Source organism: Schistocerca americana, chromosome 2 (assembly GCF_021461395.2).
Source record: "Schistocerca americana isolate TAMUIC-IGC-003095 chromosome 2, iqSchAmer2.1, whole genome shotgun sequence".
Taxonomy (NCBI): domain Eukaryota; kingdom Metazoa; phylum Arthropoda; class Insecta; order Orthoptera; family Acrididae; genus Schistocerca; species Schistocerca americana.
In genome coordinates this window covers 175,149,979-175,170,521 of record NC_060120.1, presented here as the reverse complement: position 1 = coordinate 175,170,521, position 20,543 = coordinate 175,149,979, and the positions used below count along the sequence as shown (strand labels likewise).

General features: G+C 41.6%; 1 protein-coding gene across 3 annotated transcripts in view; it reads right to left on the bottom strand.

The window, feature by feature from the left end:
* Window positions 1-20,543, bottom strand: part of LOC124595762 (soluble calcium-activated nucleotidase 1) — a 69,344-nt gene that overhangs the window by 26,586 nt on the left and 22,215 nt on the right. Inside the window, exons 5-6 of one of the 3 annotated variants that reach the window (XM_047134642.1) lie at window positions 17,498-17,601; window positions 12,138-12,153 (exon numbers count right to left, since the gene is read on the bottom strand). The exons of 1 other annotated variant lie outside the window; for it this stretch is intronic. In XM_047134642.1, coding sequence (XP_046990598.1) covers window position 12,153; window positions 17,498-17,601 — 105 coding nt within the window. In that variant the 3' untranslated portion in view covers window positions 12,138-12,152. Of the gene's footprint in view, window positions 1-12,137; window positions 12,154-17,497; window positions 17,602-20,543 lie in introns of those variants that run through there. One more of the 3 variants, XM_047134640.1, reaches the window with a different exon arrangement.

Below are 20,543 nucleotides of genomic sequence, written 5' to 3'. Positions count from 1 at the left end.
GTTGGCCACTCCACACGACATTCATGTGTGCACCTGTCAGATCCCATGAGCTGGGAACTATTTGTAAGGGAAGTGTCTGATGTAGATTATTGCCTATCTAGTTGGGAGTCTGTATGTAAGGTTATTCTTTCCTTTAAATGAACATATTTGGTCAAGGTTTTAAAACTATCTGTAAGTGAACTTACGATAACCCTTTGGGAATGCAGTGTTTTTTATTTTGTATAAAATGGTATTACCTGTCTCATTTGAAAAGTTGTTATACATTTGTTAGTAACTACAGCCAACTGATAGGCTTCATGTATAAATGTTCCCTGACAGGGAGTTTATTATTATAAATGTTATTTCTTCACTATTTGTTAATGCAGAATACAGTTATTTACAGTTCATGTGTAAGGTTATTCTTTCTTTTAAATGAGCATATTTGGGGAAGGTCTCAAAACTGTAAGTGAACTTATTGTAGCCCTTTAGGCATTCAGTGTAATATCAAAAGGTATTATTTTTCTCTTCTGAAAAGTTGTTATGCGTGCTTTGCTATCGAAAGTTGACTGATGTCTTTGATGTACAAAGGTTCTCATTTGAAGTTTATGACAACTGCTATCTGTTGATTGACTTAATAAATATTGTGAACAATAAAAGGTGAATGGTCCCCCCGCCCTAAGGTCCAGTCCTTCTGCTTAGTCCTTTGGGCATTTTATGATACGCCATGGTAATCGGTGGCTATACTGCCTATCCCCAAAATATGATGGATGTCAGTAGTAAACTGCAACATATAATCTAATTGCAGGTGTTGCCACCGTGACCCCTTAGAGTATTGTTCTGAAACGTGTGAGTGAATGATTGGGGTCAGTGAAAATGATGAATTGTTGGGCTTATAACAAAGGGCAGAAATACACTAGTATCCAAAATTAAAGCAACAAACTGTTATTTTCCTGTCCTGTGTCTAATTCGCAATATAATCATACAAACTGTCAACCAGATGTCCGTAGGATAGTGTTCTGCACGGAAGGTGGCATTCCGGTCAATGGACAACTATGCCAACAATGATGTCAGGGCACCTATGAAATGAGGTAGTTTGCCGGATACCCTTTCATCCACTATCGCTGTGCACACAGTCAGAGATGATGCAGTATGGCACAGAGAAGATGCCTAGCAGTGGCGGAGGGCCATAAAAAGAAAGGAAGCAGGACAGTCGCAAACTGATGTGGCCCAATGGCTGGATGTGAATTGTTTTGTTGTTTCTCAGAGGTGGTGACAGTTTATAGAGACTGAAACTGTATACTGAAGGCCAGGGCAGAGCTGGCCACATTTGACTTCAGAACAGAGGACCATCATTTGTCTGTAAGGGCACGAGAGTACCACCTTAGTACTGCACAGCAATTGGCATGTGAGCTCACAGCACCTACTGGATGTGTTGTATCAAGGCAAATAGTATGCAGAAGGCTTCGGCAGAGTGGTCTTAATCGCCGGAGACCTGCTGTATGTCTACCTCTGATGGATCTTCACAGAAGGGAACGTCTAGAATGGAGTCATCAACATGCCACCCGGATGTTTGAACAGTGGACCCATGTTGTTTTCACAGATGAGTCCCAATTTAGTCTGGAGAGGGATTCTCAGTGGATTCGCATTTGGAGGGAATGTGGAACACAATTTCGGGACCCAAATATTGTGGAAAGAGACTGAGATCAAGGAGGATCCCTAATGGTGTGAGCAGGGGTTATGTTTACCACTTGAACATCTCTTCATCAGATTGCATGGGTGAATCAGCAAGGTTTAACTGCTGTCAGGTATCGTAATGAGATCTTGGGACCTCGTTTGCAGTTAATGAAAGGTGCTGTGGGCCCAGATGTTATACTGATGATCGATAATGCTCGACCTCATATAGCATGAGTGGTTGATGTTTTCTTGGAAATGGAAGATATTGTACACATGGCATAGTCTGCTCACTCTCCTGATTTGAATCCAATGGAGCATGTCTGCGATCCACTAGGGAGACAGCTTGCATCACGTCAGTATCCACCAACTCCTCTCCAAGACTTCAACATGAAATTGATAACATAATTCACAGCATGCCCCATCACTGTCAGGCCTGTATTGCTGCCAGAGGAGATCACACCCCATACTGAGCATATTAACCAGTTGTCAGAATAGGTGCACAAATCTGTTAAGTTGGAAGAGCATTTTTCTCTACCATTATGTATGTTGCAGTTGTTTGTGTTCTGTATTTTTTACATTTTTTTTCTATTGCACTATCATTTCTTTATATGTTTTGTGGCAAAATAAATGCAACCTTGCAAAATTTCCTTTTGTTGCTTTAATTTTGGTCACCAGTGTTTCACCACTGCAGATACTGCAAGCAACTCTTGGACATAAGTGCTCCAAGTGTGTTGCAGTTCACATAGTTTCTTAGAGAAAAAAACCAAGCGGCTGCCATCTCCCTCTGACATACTGTTGCAGGCGCGGCTCGTGGTTTCTATACGGGGGAAGGCTGTGGCATTTATTGATCAGAGCCAACATAGACCTCGGGTTACGCTACAGATTAGTCTGACGTAAACAACTAAGAATTCAGGGGGAGGGGGTGGGCAGATCACGCTCTACCCATAATTTTACGTACTGTATCTTCTATAATCAGGTATTAAATATCATTAGAAGCTAACTTCGTGTTAAAATCTTTGGTTAGTGTTTTTATACGTCATTATTGCATTTTCTGACACTTTGCAGCAAATCATATGAAAAGACGCGTTTCGGAGAGATCTTTAATGCGGGTCTGGAAGCACCAAGTTCTTTCACTTTCATCCTATGGCCGTGTTCCAAGTTTTTACCTATTAATTTGCACACTGAATTCATATTGCGCTTGTTTCACACTCGCGGTATGTTGCAGGTATTCACCAGCAAGTAAAACTCACTAAAATCCTGCAAAATATACTCCGAAAAAGAAACTTGCTAATATCACACGGTATCAACAAAAGCAGTCAGCATTAGCAAGCAAGGAAGGTAAAGTAACGGGACAAATTTCGCGCGTTTTGTCCTCTAACCACTTATGAAACTCTCGCTAGATGGCAGTACTGGTACGTTACTGTAGTGTAGTGCACTCTGGCGGGATATTTGCAAACTTATTCTAAATGTGGATAAAATAGCCAATAGCAGAAACAAAACAACTATGTAAAACATTATCAAAACAATAATACTAAATGTCGATTAATGACGCATCGAAGCGTAGTAGAGATATGCAGAGACAGAGATTGGATAGCGAAGTTTCGGCCACTCTACATTCCTTTATTACATAGATAGTGGAACCTGAAAAATATGTGGTGGTTGGTACGACACCCTTAGGCTGCAAGCTCTGAGCCTTCGGGTCGCCCATAAAGAGCAGTACTTTGTAGAAGCCACGCCCCCAAACCGCTACTACATGCAGCTTACGGACGTTTCAAGGCGCAGCCTAAACACTACTAACCATTCGGAAAACATCTATCGATACAAACAGTTCCAAAAATGTTGACCGTCATTATTTTAATCGGAACGGGAAATATGCGAAATTCGTCCTGATAATTTAAATTATGTAATACGTTCTTGCGAAATTTACTTTAACATATATTTTGGGGCGGCTCCGCCTCAGAGCCTTTAATTACGAGCCGCGCCTGTACTGTTGTAATGCCACTCTGATGTCCATCTGGCTGGTGCCCATCCCTACACCTAAATCCGCGTCGCTTCTGCAAGATTCCATTTTGAGTCCATGAAGCCCTGCTCCAATGCATCCATCCAATTCACAGGGGTCTTTCCTTTTAAGTTGGGACCATTTAGTGCTTTAGTCATAGGCTCTTGCACGTTGGCAGTGTTGGGCAGATGGCGGCGATAAAAGTTCAACGTCTCAAGGTAACGGCATAATTCTTTGGGCTTCTGCAGATGCAGCATTGCTTAACTTTCTCTAGTAGTGGTGTTGACACATTGGGGGGCCAAGGAACTCAATTTCCACCATGGAAAATGTGTACTTCATTGGATTGATAACAACACCAGCTTCACTCAGATGCTGAAAGACGGTTGTTATGTGGCATTGGTGGAGCTCGGGCAACTTGGAGTTCACAGGACGTCACTGAGGTATGCTAAACAAAATGGCAAGCCCCACAAGATACCATCCAGGATCAGCTGCTAGGTATGGGTAGCATTCTGAAGACTGAAGATCATAAATGGACTTTTGAAAAGCTCAAAGGGTGTTACTATAACTGTTTTCTCAATGTCTTTGGACACCACCAGAATCCGGGTGTATGCCTCTGCACAACTGATCTTGCTAAATACAGTGCAGCCCACCAAGGCATGGCTAAAGTTTTGAAGGTGTGAGATTAGGTGTCAGAAAGGCACCATCTGCAAATTAAGGGTGTGGTAGTCCCCACACGGGCACCACAAATTGCCTTTTTTTGGGACTAAATGTAACGCCAATGACCATGGGCTGCTTGATGGTTGAACAATGCCTTGCCACAACATTGCCTTGAGCTCTGCATTTGCTACTGCAAGTCTATCAGGCACGAGTCGACATGGGCAGCACGATGTGGGAGAGCCGGGTGTGGTTATTCTGTAGTGCACAGTTGAATGTTTAAAGTGCTTTGGTGCACCAGCTGGGCAGGTGAGGTCAGAGAATTTTTTTAGGATGTCAGAGTAAGGTCCAGGGCACTTCACATGTTTTACACTATAGAATTGTCAGCTGGTACTTTCTGCTATCTTTATATTTGTTGTCACTTCAATCAGCTGGCCATTTGCGATGTCAGCTAGGAGCCTGTAGTGGTTGAGAAAGAATGTGTCCAGTATCAGCTTGTTGATGTTGGCCACAATAAATGTCCACGAGAATGTGGGCAAAGTCCTAGGTCTAAATTTTGGTTGTGTATGCTGTAAGTTTTAATGGCTGAATTGCTCACCATTGTGAGGGAGAGTGCCTCAGACAACCTGCGGCCTCCTGACATAGAATGGGAGAATTTCCAAAGGTTGAAACCCGTGTCAACTGGCATTTGGGTGCACAAAGGGAAGATGGCACTTAGTCGCTTCATTGCGAAGCACACCTGATACCAGTAGAAGTCCTTTGCCAGCTGCTCTGCTGTTCATGGACTACCGTTAGAGCAGCTGGCACTGGGTTGCCAGTTGCATAACCCAGTTGAGCAGTGGCTGGATCAGCTGGTGCTGTGGTGCCTGCTGCCACCTGCCTGTGAATGTGCCAAATGGTCGACTTGTGTGGTGAGAGCTGACACCTGTAGAGCCAAGTTGTGCACTAGCTGGTGTAGATTAGCATCAGATGTGGAGGCTGCAGGTGGTGCGTGCTGCCACGGAGGTGGGAGAACGGTGTCATAAGCTGCCATGGTTGTGGTGGTAGGCACCATCACCACTGCATTGTGCACCCTGTCATCCAAGTTTGCAACAGCATCCAGCTGCATCTCTGTCTGCACTACTATCACTGCTCGCAACTGAGCTGGGAGGCTGCGCAGCCACATAGTACGTAACATCAATTCCAGAACCACGTCGGACTGCACGAGGCACCGCAATTGGTGCAGGTACTGTGGGGGTCTCCACTCACCACATTCATCTTGCCCCAGCAGTTGGTACAACCATTGTTTCTCTGATGATGAGATCCACCAGATCAGCTCTTCCTTGAGGCTTTTCTATGATGACGGCATCGGCAGGGTGGTGATTATATCCTGCACTTTGGCGATGTAGTTTTGGTCAGTCGGCTCACTACGTGTCTTATTTTTGCAAGGTTATGTGGTTGCTCATGACGACTGCCTCCACTTGGCTGAAACATATTACAGGATCGTGGGGTCAAAAGGGAAGTAGCCTGACGAACACCCAGCTAGTGCTCGTGAATGCTGCAGCAACAGTAGGGGGCATCGGTGTGGCACAGCTCTGCATGCCAAAATTTTCCTGTGCTGTCAGTCACTGTGCGGCATCTGCACATGTAGGGCATGGTTGTAACTCACTCTCCAGCCTCTGGTTGTATGCAAGCAGATCTTCGATAGTCTTTTGCAGCTCTTCTAAAGTCACCATTTTATCTTAGAGTCAAGTCCCCACACAAGGGGAAGCATACAATGAAAAGAACATGACACACAACAAAAAGAAGCACAAAAAATAACAATAGACAGTTAGTGGGAGAGGCATACAGAAAAATAAAAATGGAGCACTGTTCAGGTACAACAGCATAAGTGCCAATCTCCTCGTGAGTCCTCGTCACTCGTACCGATGAATGGTCATCACCACACGCTAGCCTCAGATCACACTGGGGTCACCAAACCAGTGAAGCAAGGACATAGTTATCACCGTTTACAGTCATAAATATGCAGTGAACTGGCTTTAATGCTGCACCCAAGCGCTAAGCTCAAGGGAGAGGTTGGTTACAGGAAATGACAAGAGTCATTTTTGTCAGTCACACACTTTTACTTTTCCATTTCTTGCAAGATGGTACAGACAATGTTTATCATTAATATCAATCTGTGCAGTCACGTTGCACTGGCAGAATGGCTCAATCACCAATCCTGGAGGGTATACATTCTGGTGATGAGACATGGCATGACCAGGTGGACCATGCGAGACAAAGGCTGTGTCTACAAAGTTTGGTTTTCAGTGTGTCCCACGGAGTGTTGTGACTTTTTTGGATGGGAGAAAAAGCACCTTGAAATGAATGGATGCACACCATGAAATAAGCAAATGAACAAGATGTCATAAATGTTTTTGTGAGGAGTCACATTAACTCAACCCACGTGGTCTGAGGAAAGGTTCCAGATGTGTGTCATGTCACATTGATCAGCTTGCACTGCCTGCCTGCTTTGTCCCGTGCGGGTGGGAAAGCTGCATGTGTGGGTCATGTGAATGCTGGGCGTGTTCGCTTGTGTTGGCTATGCCACAGTCCTGCCTTCACACGTTTCTGCAGTTCAGCTGTCATGAGTCTATAAAGATTTTTATAAATGAATGATTGGCAGAGAATGTATTAACTTATGGAGAATGGATACAGAGTAGCAGAACTTGTCTAGTAAAACTATTTTGGAAAAAAAAAAAAAAAAATTATTAGTTCCATTCAGAGACAGGGAAAAAAATACCCAAATTTTATATCTGTATATTGGCAGTTAATAAGGGTACAATAGAAGGTGTGTTCTACTTCTAACATCTCCATTTTTCTTTCTCAGGACTGAAAAAAAATAAAATGTGATTTGGCTTCAAATACAAGGTCACCTTTTGCATATATGTGACACAGGTGGTAGTACTGTATGTCACACAGGATTCTAGTCATTGTGGAGAGAATGAGGAGGGATTTTGTTATTAGAAACGGTGACTTTCATTACAAGAGCAGTGAGTAATCATTCATTTTTCCATGTGTGTTTTGTGCCACCTGTTGAAATTAATTGGCAGTTAGAGTGAGAGATGTTGATGGTGTCATAAATGTGAAGAAGGCAGATTTTGTGAATTCAAAGAAGGCCAAATGTCATGTGACAATGAACTAAAAGATTTTTGGCCTTGCGTCAGCCAGTCTGAAAACATGGTAATGAGAATGAGAGCAGCTGCTTTAAAGGATCATCAATTGAGTGAGGATGATATTGCCAGCATAGTTGGTATTTCAGTGGGACCTATGCTCATAAACCTGTGTGACAACCTAAAAATGTGGAAAGTGTCCTCCAAATAGGTTCCAAAAATGCGGATGGATGACCTTAACAACTGTGACAGTGGATGAGTTATTGTCCCATTTTTCAACCCTGAAATGAACCTCAGTGAAAGCAGTTAGTCTCAATGCTGAAACAATAATGACTGTCATGTGTTGGACAGCAGGGGCATAATCCTTACTTACTGTGTTCCAAAGGGCACTACAGCAATGGGCGTGAGGCACAAGATGTTTTGAAGAACAAGCTTCTTTCAGAATTGCGAGAATAACAGCCAGAAAGTTTGGACAAGTGCTCTTTCACAAGACAATGAGCCAATGCATTATGTGAATGTGTCCAAGAATTTCTTCTAGAAAACAACTTTGAAAGGGTTTCTCAGGTACCTTACTTGCCTGACCTGGCTCCTAGCGATTTTTGTCTTTTTTTGCAACAATAACAGGGATATCCATGATCACAGTTTCTCCTTTCACAACACTATTACATCAGCAGTTTTCCAGTGGTCAAAAAAGACACTTCAGGTATTTATAGTGGCTATGGAATCATGATGATGCTATTAAGAAAGTTGTGGATGGTTGCAGGGAGATTACTTTGAGAAATGACATATGTTTCAATTTTTCGTGAGATTGTTTTGTGGGAAAAACAGATACCTTAGAACTTTGATGCACGTTGTAACATACTGTTCATCAAAGCAAAAACAGATTATTTATATTTTTAGTGAATCAGGAAATATATAAAGTGAAAAAGTGCCTCTCATTATAAGTGAGATTTGAGGAACAATGCCTACTCTATGGTCTCAGAATAAGGTTTTTTGAAATCCTTTGGTTCTTATTGAACAAGGGCATAATGTAGGCTCCAAGTCAAATGGCACAAAGCTTCTACTCCAGAAAAACCATCCCACAATCGCAACTAGTTGATGGAACAGCAAAATTTGGCATCAGTTTTATCATACCTGCCACTAGAAAGAGACACTTTTTAATTTTTAGCTAAGGCACTGTCACATCTACAGTGGGAAATTTACCATACACCAAGGTACAGGCCGGATGTGTTTCATGTAGTATATTTAAGACATTAGAGTTACACAGCTGTCAAGACAGAGGAATGTTTTAAGGAAAAAAGTAACCTAACCTGGAGCTGAACTAGTTACGCATCCACAGGATGTCTTGGTGTCAGCCATTCTATTCTGTTTCTACGTGATGTGCTGGAATGTTTTCTATTTAGTTACTACACTCTGTAACTTTAGATAAAATCAACATATTCCATTTGCAGAAAAGTATATCTTCATGGAATAAATTAGAATTCTAACAGGGCCAGGCAGCTCTGAATGATTTTTGAAGGACTATTTCCTTTTCTGTGTGTTCATAATATAAATGGACGATAACCTATACCGTGTTTCATTTGTGTTAGTGCGAAGTATCCCAATATGAAGACACAATGTTCCTTCACTCTGCCTAAAAATAATGTGTTGATATCATCATCATCTTTGTATGCATCAATTACAACAAGTCCAATACACATTTAAACAAAAAATACACATGTGCAACTATTTAAACTATATAAATATCACACAGCCAGTTTACACACTATGTCGGAAGCCTCAATCCAATACACATTTAAACAAAAATACACATGTGCAACTATTTAAACTATATAAATATCACACAGCCAGTTTACACACTATGTCGGAAGCCTCAATCCAGTGGAGCACCTCGTTGGATGCTTCAAGTAGACTCTTGATGCCACTGGGAAAATATCTGTTAGGTTACTCATTTACAAGGTAGCTCATTGGATGTCACCATAGTTACATGTTCTGTCAGTCTCAAAGCCCCTTGCACTTACTATCTTCAGTCCGATATCTGTTAAGCTGTACCCACACCTCTTTCAGATGATAAAATCCTGGAACTTAAACAGTTGGATTGTGAAAAAGTTCATGGTTCTTGGTTCCCATGGTTTGCCACTCACATTTCCACTCACTGTCATGGCCGAACCCAATGGAGAGCATTCAGACTCCTCCTCTCTATGCTGGTCTTCTGGATTCGAGGTGTTTCCTAGGCAGTGAGAGAAATCTTCATCAAGAGAAATTGACTAATTATTAGAAACTTGCTGGAAAAGATTTTGCAGAGCCGCCTTTCAATGAAGATGAGCTGGACATGTTTGACGCTATTGGCAGCCAGCCTGTAGATGTCTATTTGACAGTGCCACTAACAGCTCTCATACTTGCACTCAAATGAATGTCCATTTTCTTCACATGAGTGCTGCAGAGCCAAAGCGGTGCACAATATTCTGCTGTAGAATATACCAGTCCATGTGATGCTCCATGGACAACTGATGTATTTGCTCCCTCATGTGCTACCTGCCAGCTTCCTTACCGTGTTCATTCGTGTTTGTACCTTCTCAGCTGTGTTGGAGAGGCGTGTATGATACGTTAGCATTCTGTCTAATGCGACACCAGGTATTTTGGCTCACCGTTTGAGCCATGCGTGGCTTGTGTTACCACCATAATATATTTTACACCCTCTTTTTAACATACTTCCAACTCACTACGTTAATTTAAATTACTACTGTCACTGAGTTGCTGCTTTGCCTCACTGTGACCGGCACTAGCAGTGCGTATTGATGTATCCCCTCTCATAGTATCTTTGCTAGACTGCTATGACTTCCTGGTCATTGTCTGTCGTAGGAGAGTTCGGGTTGCGAGTTCGCATCACGAGTTCCAGTCTGCCAGTCAGTTGGAACATGTTTTGAGTGCAGTCCGGACCTGCCAGTTGGGGAGTTGCAATGCAGCACTAGTGCAGACGGGTTGGAGCAGCAGTGAGGTCTGCGTCGACATGGCTCGTCCGACCATTGCTGCCACGCATCACTTGAGCCGGGCCACAGCCTTGGTGGATCGTTGGTCAGTCGTCCTACCGAACGACACGTTTGGGCCATGCGTGCGTGCGTGCGCTGTTGTGCGTGTGTGTGCATCAACTCCCGATTTGTCTTAGTGCATGCTTATTTGCTGTTGGGTATCATTCAGGTCTTCGTGCAAGTGTTTGTCAGGTTGTGTGTGTAGTTGTGATTTGCATCGACAAGTTATTTTAATGTCGTCGCCGTATTGGCTCTGAGAGGTCAGTCATCTCGTCGGGTGGTGTGTAACTGGTCCTCTGAGCATTTCTGGGCCCTTTCAGTTAACATTTAACATATTGTGGAACTTGGGTCGGTCCTTTCCTGGTGCAGGGATGTCATTTAGTCAGTGGGCACGCTTCCTCTGCATGGTGGGCTCCAAGCCAGTATTTCCACCGTTGTGTGTCTAGAAGTGAGTGGGAGACGCACCAGCAGTGCAGTCGCGACAGAGCAGCAGTCGCGGACGCACCGGTGGGCAGTCACTCGGTTGCTGTGGACCCGGGAAGATATCTCCACGCGGTGCAGTCGGCTGGGTCTGCTGCCAGTCCCTGTGCAGTGTCGGAGCATGTGTGGAGCTATTCCATCACTAAAAGCTTCGTGGTTCACCAACCCAGGATGTCAGAGTTGAGTAGTGGTTTCAAGTACCCATGCCACGTCCATTCATGTTGTGTAGTTCGCTGTTGGGGAGATATTTGTATTTGAATTCTCATGTACCAATTGGTGGCAAGCAAGTCGTTTGTTGATTGGTTCATGGCTGTCCCCTGGTTGGGTTCCGACGGATCAAGTGTAGTTGGGCTCACCATCTGTCTCAGCTAAGTGAACGAGGGCAGACCGACCTCCCTGGAGGCTTCAGAGTGCCACCGGTGTTTAATTATCTGTTTTCAGCTGCTTAACATTTAAGGCTTATGGTTATTTGTTGCTTTTTTCTTAAAAATTTTGGAAAATTAATTCTTAAATTTATCTTTCAAGCTTAAACATTGCGTCTTTTGGCCCTTAAAAGATTATGGTAATATATTTTAAAATTTTGAAACTTAACTGTGGCCTTCTGTCAGTGGTATTGCACCTTGCATATGTATGTTCTATCTGCTTAGCCTTAAGGCTTTCCACGTAACCATGATATGTTTTTTTTTTTTTAATTTATTTGATTTGCCTCTTTAATTGCACTTTAATCTGTTGATTTTTAAGATTTCTTGTTGTTAAACATTCTGGCCTTCTGCCTTTAAAAGTCTATGGTAATATATTCTACAATTTTGAAATTTAATTGTGGCCCTCAGCCATTTGTATTGCACATTGCATATGTTTTTCTTTTAAATCATTTTATTGCTATCTTAATTGGATTTTTATCTTGTTGGTTTGTTAAGAATTATTGTTTGGAGGCCTTCAGCCATGAAAGAGTTGCATTCGGTAAAGGTCCGGCTATGTGCCACATTGGTTGTAAAGGTCATTAAATTACAATAAATGCCAATTAGAAGGAGAAACTGACCTCAACCTTTCCACAATACTGTTCTGCCCAGTGGGTTTGGCGGGCATATCACCATTGTATTTGACTATGCCAAGAGAACCGAACTGTGGGGTAATCTCTGCTGATGCTAGACGATTAGAGAGATGGAAAAGATGTTCTGTTCGGAACATTAGGTCTTAGTTGCCATGTCTGGAAAAAAATAAAAAATAAGTCAAACAATGGAAAATCGAGGATGGAATATAACATTATGAAAAGGATAGTTGCCACCCACCATACATCAGTAACAACATTATGAAAAGAATAGTTGCTACCCATCACATAGCAGAGCTGCAGATAGGCACACCAAAAATACTGTCAGAAAGTGAACTTTTCAGCCAACAAGGTCTTTCGCCACACACATGCAACACAGCTCACACACACATGACCAGGGTCTCAGCAGCCACCAGCAGCCAGAGACTGGGGTTGTGTGTGAGAGTTGCTTTGTGTGTGTGTGTGTGTGTGTGTGTGTGTGTGTGGGGGGGGGGGGGGGGGGGGGGGGCGAGCGTGCGCGTTTTTTCTAACAAAGGCTTTGTTGCCTGAAAGCTCTCTTTCTGACAGTCTTTTTGTTATGCCTATTTGCGACTCAGCATCTCCACTATGTAACGAGTAGCAACTATCCTTTTCATAATACTGCTGTGTCTGAAATCATAAAGTTTGGCAACACTGTTCATTATGTATTCTTCCCATTCAGAATGACATTCACTCTGATATGAAATTGCAAGATCATCTGCATATTGGAATTTCCGGCAGATCTGCTGTGTAGATATTGAATAACACTAAAGCACGAACAGTGCCTTGAGGCAACCCATCACAGAGTATATGCCATCTACTCTTCTTTTCAACTTGGTGAAATTTTAACTAACTACTACTCATTAGGCCCTTGTGCCACACTGTGCCATAAGCTACTGACAGGTCAATGTAAACTAGTCCACACTGTAATTTCTTCTGGTAGGCAGTTTCCATGTGTGTAGTCAAGGAAAACACTTGGTCACAGCAACTTCTACAGGGTATAAATCCAACTCATTCACGTGGTACCACAGGGGTCTTTCCAAGAGTTTGTAAGCACAGTTAAGTAGAGATATCTGGCGACAGTGTTCTGCGGCTGTTCCTTTTCCTGGCTCTTTGATAGCAATAACTTCAGGTCTCTTAAATTCTGCTGGTAATGTTCCTGTTTGAAGAATTTAGTTAAAAAGGAGACCTAGCTGTTTCGAAATGTAGGTCCACAGTGCACCAAAAATTCAGTACAGAACCTGTCTGTACCTGCAGCTTATCTACATTCTGTTTGGTTAAGAGCTGACTCCAGTTCAGTGATTGCAAATGGAGAGAATTCTGAATTATGTTGCAGAGATTTCTTGACTTCAGTGAGTTCTTTCTTTACTTGCTGAAAATTTGCTTTATCTGCTGGAACCTTGAAAACTCTTACTAAGTGACTGGTGACAGAATCCCAAGAGACCATTGACTTCTTTGTGTTGTGGGAATGGTCTTCTTCCAGATTCCAGATGAGAGTCCAAGCTTTTATTCTGGAATATGTGAAGTCAAAGACTTTGGTTTCTCTGTGCCATTTTTCTCTTCTTTTTGCATTTAAGGAATTCAACAAATTCATAGCTGTTCACAGTTTCCACTTTCCTTGAAATTATTAACTAGTTGTTTGATCTCTTGGTTCGATCCAGGAATGCACTCTTTACAGCACCCTTTAGGTATGGTGGTTTTGGTTCAGTAGGGCAGAAATCTCTTCTACTGGCTCATCCAATGCTTTTGAGAATTTATCCCAATCAGCTTTTTGAAAGTTCCTGGGGTATACAGGAGCACATTGTCCTGGAGCAATATCTAGGCTGTAGGAGATGAGAATGGGGCAATATTAGCTTCTGAGAAAGTCATGAAGGACTAGTCTGATAATAGTTCCACTATTATGCCCACAGTTGACAGGCAGAGGCCAGGCATATTCTCTCAGCCGCAGTTTCTAGACTTTAATGTGCTGTTACTTTTTGGATCATAGTGTGGAGCTTTAAGATTTTTGCTTCCATCTTCCACTTTCAGCCTCCATTCATGGCTGTGGCTGTTAGTCATCTACATATAGTGCAGGAAGTACTAGTACTGGAGGTTGCTTGGGCCACTGGAGGATGACCAGTGGTTAGTACAATAGAGGGCTGGTGGCACTAGCTAGACCCCTGGGAGGGGGTGCACACCTGAGGCAGCTACAAGAAGCAGAGGAAGGGAGATTGAGATTTAATATACAGTCAATTACAAGGGCATTAGATATTGTTATGGACCACATGTTGTGACTGGATAAGGGTGTAATTCAAATTTGTCTTTTCAAAGCACAATCCCAGTGTTTAACTCATCAGCTAATGGAAGCCACCGAAAACCAAAACATGGAGTGCAAGTGGGAATCTGAACTCCAGTCCTCCAGAACTAACTTCATGAGGCAGATGGAAGAAGTTTAAGTGAATATTTGAAGATCAGAAATGGTTTCAGGATTTACACATCAGCAAGAGCTTGTCCTTCACAATATTGTTGAAGTACCAAGTAATGAAGAACCAGTGTTACCCAAATATTTCAACTATATGTTTATTTAGGGACAGCCATGTAGTGGCGTGTGCCATTCATATTGACTGATACTCATCCTCATGTACTGTCACCACTGAGATCTTCCATTTGTTGGTGGACATATTCATTTACTTGAATGCAGCTGCCATTTTGCACAGGTGTGGCACCAGATTTCAGACAAGCATAATGGCATTCTGCATGTTGAGATTTCAGTTCCTCAATGTGTTGTGTGGACTCCATGTAGCACGGTAGAAAAGGTGCCACTTTTAATGAGGTTTGTCATGTTTTCTTTTACTGCCAAGTTGGTTAGTCACTGGATGGCCCACATGGTCATTTAAGCTGATACTGATACAGGTATTGTCAGCAATATAGCCACCATTTCTGCCTACCCTTTCAGACCAGAGAAAAAAAATTGTAGAAACTGAAAATTTTGAATGTCTTGCCGAAAAAAAATACAAATGTGCGTTTTAAGCTTAATCTGTAATAATTTGTCAAAAATAAGTAACTCATATTTCATATGTAGAAAGAATGTATTTCATCAAAAAATCACCACAATGATACAACAAACTGGAAATTAATTTGTAGAATCCCCCCCAAGATGAAACGCCCATTTGCTATGAAACAAATTTTGAATTAATATTTACATGCTAGAGAGTTATCACTTCTGTATACGGTATGTTACAAAACAGTTTGAATTTTTAGAAAGGCACAAATACACATTACATTTGGTACACCGTGTTTTGTTCACTTTGTACAACCTGCATTTCTACAACATCCTGCAGTAGACAAGTCATCAACTGTGGGCCAGTGTGCATATTCATCGAGCCTTCTGTCCAAAGAAGGCTGATTAGCAGGTCAGTACTTTTTTGCAGAAACCTGTGCTGCCCAATTATCAGGGTTTTCAGTGGAAGGCCTTCATTTAATAGAGAACAAAAGTGACTCTTCAAGAGCCATTCTGAAACCATAAAAATCTGGTTTATCCGTCACAGGTACTCCAGCAACTTGACAAGCTTCCTTGTATCCTGTCCAGGGATTGATGCAAGGTTTATGAGATGAATGCATTTCAGAGTCCATTTCCTTGTTTTTATAAATGTTCTGCAGGCCTCCACCATCTGATCACAAATGTGAACTCCTCCCAGGCTCATATTGTTCTTTTGTAGCAACTGATGGACAAAGAACATTGACACACACTTTTACCTTTTTGCTCCACTGTTCTACATTTGTAACTCGATTGCATCCGAAACGGTTTGATGCCAATGCCACTGTGTGCATGTATTTTCAACAAATACCTTGGTGTCCGAAAGCTTATTTTGTGATTGTCTTTTTGTTGTGCCTATCTGTGACTCAGCCTCTCTGCTATATGGTGAGTAGCAACTTCCCTTTCATAACAAGTATGTACTTTATTTTACAGAAAGTAGATGAATATTGTGGAGATAAAATTAAAAACATGGAAAAATATTTTTTTTTTTAAATATAGCAGTTGCTGTACTTTTTGTGATGAATGTCAGATGTAGATACCCATATTAATTTCTTTTAGTATCTATACCATGCCTCTGCAAAAATATATGTCTTTGATTTAGCTAGTACTAATGCAAAAGTTTTCATGCTGAGAGCTGTTTAACATAACATAGTCTACATAAGCCTCTCATTTTAATTTTCTTATTTGGGAACAATGGACATTTGTTTGCAACAAGTAAAATAGACCTAGGGACAAGTACGGTGTACCCAATTCACTAGGGTCCACGCACTATTCTCTAAATCTACTTGTCCCTTACAGGATCGTGTGGCACAGTAATTCTGTTTCTGCTTCTACACTGCTGGAAAAAAATTTGAAAGATGACGTCAGTTTTGATCTGATAACAGCATAATGCCACAGGGGGGAGAGCCAGAAGGCTCAATTTGCTACATACATGTGAAGCAAGCAGGCAACCATGCCACAGGGACACACTTGTGCTTTCTAGAGCCAACTGAGTGAGTTTGAAAGGGGTCAAATTGTGGCCTACTGAATGGCGAGATGGTCCTTTCAGAGAATTGCCACACAATATGGATGTGCTGCATAGTCGTGCAACAATGCTGGTGTCAGTGGTCGCATAAACATTCTCACACCCTTAGACGAGGTTCTGAACATCCACATAGCACAGACGCCTGGAAGGATCATTCTATTGTAATTCTATTGTACATGTGGCAATGGCAGGTTGTAGAGCTATCACAGCATGGATAAGGGGGCTTATGAGCCCACACATGTCAACACAAACTGTGGCAAACCGATTATTAGCAGTGGGACTACGGGCACACACACCTGTAGACCATCTTCCACTAATGCCACAGCAATGACCTGCATGGCTCAACTGGTGTCCACAATGGACTCATTTGGGATGATGATTGTTCAAACCCCTGTCCAGCCATCCAGATTTAGGTTTTCTGCAATTTCCCTAAACCACACCGGAAAATACCAGGATGGTTCCTTCAAAAAGAGCACAACCGATGTCCTCCCCCATCCTTCTGTAATCAGAGTTTGTGCCCCATCTCCAATGACTTTGCTAATCTCCTCCTCCTGTCCCCCTGCCCCTTCTTGACTGGTGCCATCAGAGCAGCACTTCCATCAGAGCAGCACCTGGAAGAAGGGATGGCATGCTGTGGTCTTCCGTGATGAAAGCCAATTCCACCTGCATGCAAGTGGTAGTCATTCACACGCCTGAAGTAGATTTTGAGTGCTGTCTCGTAGGTGCACTTGTCCAAAATACACTGGCTCCACTCCATGCCTTATGGTCTGGGGTGCAATAAGCTAACTATTGTTCACCTTTTGTGTTTCTGTAGTGGTCCCTAACCAGCACTCTCTGTGTGTGTGTGTGTGTGTGTGTGTGTGTGTGTGTGTGTGTGCAGAATGCTGTTACACCTGTTCTTGCAACAAGAAGGTAATGTGTTGTTCCAAAAGGATAATGCTCACCACAATACTGCCAGTGAAATTCTCTGTGCTCCAAGAGCCATGCAGCAACTTCCCTGGCCAGGAAAATCTCTTGACTTGTCTCCAATGTAGCAAGTTGGTATATGCTGGGAAGAGAAGTGAGTCATGCAACTTGACGACCAACAATTCTTACAGAGAAACATGAACAGGTCACGTGGACATGGCACAACGTATCCTGGAACAACTGGATGCCAGAGTCAGCGTGAACAATGCAGTCCAGGGAGGTTACATCATATACTAATATGGGTGTTCCAGCATGGTTTGATATCTGGTACCTCAGAACCACTTGTGCTGTTGATTTGTAAACATAATAATTTCATGTACTCCTATTCACTGTTGCAACAAAGCTTGAATGAAGAGGGAACCTCTAAAAGGATGTACTAATGTTTTTTTCCAGTGGTGCCCATACACTGAGGTGACAAAAGTTGTGGACTAGGGATACACACATAGTTGATTCACATGAAAAGGTGTCCAACATGATTGTAGTTGCACAACTGGTTGAACATAGAATGGTAGCTGGAGCTAGATGCATGGGACATTCCATTTTGGAAATAATTACAGAATTCAATATTCTGAGCTATACAATGTCAAGATTTTGCCGAGAATACCAGATTTCAGGCATTACCTCTCACCACGGACAACAGAGTGGCCAATGGCCTTTGCTTAATGACAGAGCAGCAGTGCTTGTGTAGAGTGTCAGTGCTAACAGACAAGCAACACTGTGTGAAATAACAGTAAAAATCGTTGTGGGATGAATGACAAATGCATCTATTAGGACAGGTTGGTAACATTTGGTGTTGATGAGCTATGGCAGCAAAAGATCGATACGAGGGCTGTCTCGGAAGTACCCAACCTACCAAATAAAACACAAAAAATTGGGAAAACACATGTTTATGTCTTCACAGTCTCCTTTCATGTTGATACAATTTTGAAATGTTCAATAGCTTCGATACCCTGTTTATGGTGAGAACTGTCAAACTCTGCAAAACAGCCATCAAATGCAGACTCCACCTCTTCATTTTTGGCAAATCTTTTACTATCAAGCCATTTTTTTCAAATTTGGAAACAGAAAATAATCGGAGGAGGCTAAATATGGTGAAGCATGAGGAAGCAGTTCAATCTGTAACTAAGTGATTTTGGCCATGGTGACAACAGATGTGTGAACTAGTGCATCATCTTCATGAAGCAAAGCTTTATTTTTTGCTAAACATGGCCATTTTTGCTTGAATTAATCACTCAGTTGCTGCAATAAGTTTGCATAATATTCCTCATTGATTACTTTTCTTTCTGAACATAAGCAATGAAAATTATCCCACACTCATCCCAACAAAATGACACCCTGACCCGGCCTGCAAATGGAACTGGCTTCACCTTCTCTGGTGCTGATTCTTCCCTTTCAATCCACTGTTTTGACTTTTTGTTCATCCCAGGTGTGACATGACAGGTCCATGGTTACGAATAAATGCTAATATTAATTTATTACAGGGAAAAATCACCAAAAACTCAACTGAAACATCCTAACAACACTGCTTTTGCTCCATTGTGAGTAGATGCCGCAGCCATCAAGCACACAACTTTATCATGTTCAAATTTACAGCCAGTGCGCAGTGTACAGCACTTTTTGAAATGCCTACGATGTTCACTAGCTCGTGCACTTTCAGCCAGTTATCATTCACATCCATTTTGTGGCCTTCCTTCACAGTTTCTCAGATGGGTGACTCATTTGGTTGATGCTGTGATACTATGTTGCCATCTGGTACAGCCATGCTTAAACTGTGTCATTCAATATTTTATTATTGTAAACAAAGGAGCAGACTTTCCCAGAGCAGAATCTAGCTTGCCTGTAATATAAGCTGGACTGTGGCCTTTAAAATGAGAATGCTGTATCACATAATGACCATTTTATCCATATTTACAAATTTGCTGAGTGTTCACAACTGATGGCTGCCAAGCAAATACCAAACAGTATAGCATTGTCTAACATTATCTAACTTCAGATGTTAGCTTTATAAGACTGGTACATTCTACCATAGTCATAAGGTCTGGTACTTCTGGGACAGTCCTTGTATAAGATGCTTTTTCCAGTTTAGAAACATACGCACAACTAGAGAATGATTTTTATGGCATTACCGGGTAACTATCCTGCCTATTTTAATTTTTGTCAGAGGAATGTACCTCTTACCATTAGAAACTTAATCATTTTTGTGTGTGTTTTTTCTACTGTTTTAGCAAATGTTTGCCCAGAAACAAATGAGTATGTCATATTGAATCACACTAATCCTGTACTAATAATTATAGTTCAAGTAAAAAATAAATGCTGATAAATAATCTGATGAAATCCATGTTCATTCGCAAAAATCTTATCATCCACACTTAACAGGAATAGATTTATAACTATATTTTTGGAAAGGAATTATTAATGACTCCAATAATGTTTCAACACTAACAAGTATCTCATCATTGTCTATTTTTAAAACTCTACCATCACTCATATTTGTAGATTTCATCATGGAAATTCAGGTCTGCCAATTCACAAATAGCTTCTTTTTTAATTGGCCAGATATGTTTGTACCAAGCTCAGAACAAGAACATAAGCAACGTATTAAATCTCATTTTAACTTGTGAGAGTTGTTCATTAAAAACACGTTCTATTTCTCTGTACGTATTTCTGCAACAGATGAGCAAGCAGGTTAGCACTGGAACCAGGAAATAATTATATCAAGCTATACAACAATGAAAAGTAGATCATACAGAACTTAACAGCCTAAAGAATGTGACCTGAATAAAAGTACTGATGTTTGAGAAATAAAAAATTTGTCGTTTTCACAATAGGTGGTCCTGAATTGCCACAATTTGAAAAATGTAGCTGATACAGCTAACATGGAATTGGTCTAACAAAAAAATTTTACATCAATTACAGAAATAAATTATTTATTCTTTAACAATATACAACGTACACTTACATTCAAGAATAAAATTACTTTCTTTAGCACAGCCACATTTTTTTTACGTACTATTCTGCATGAAC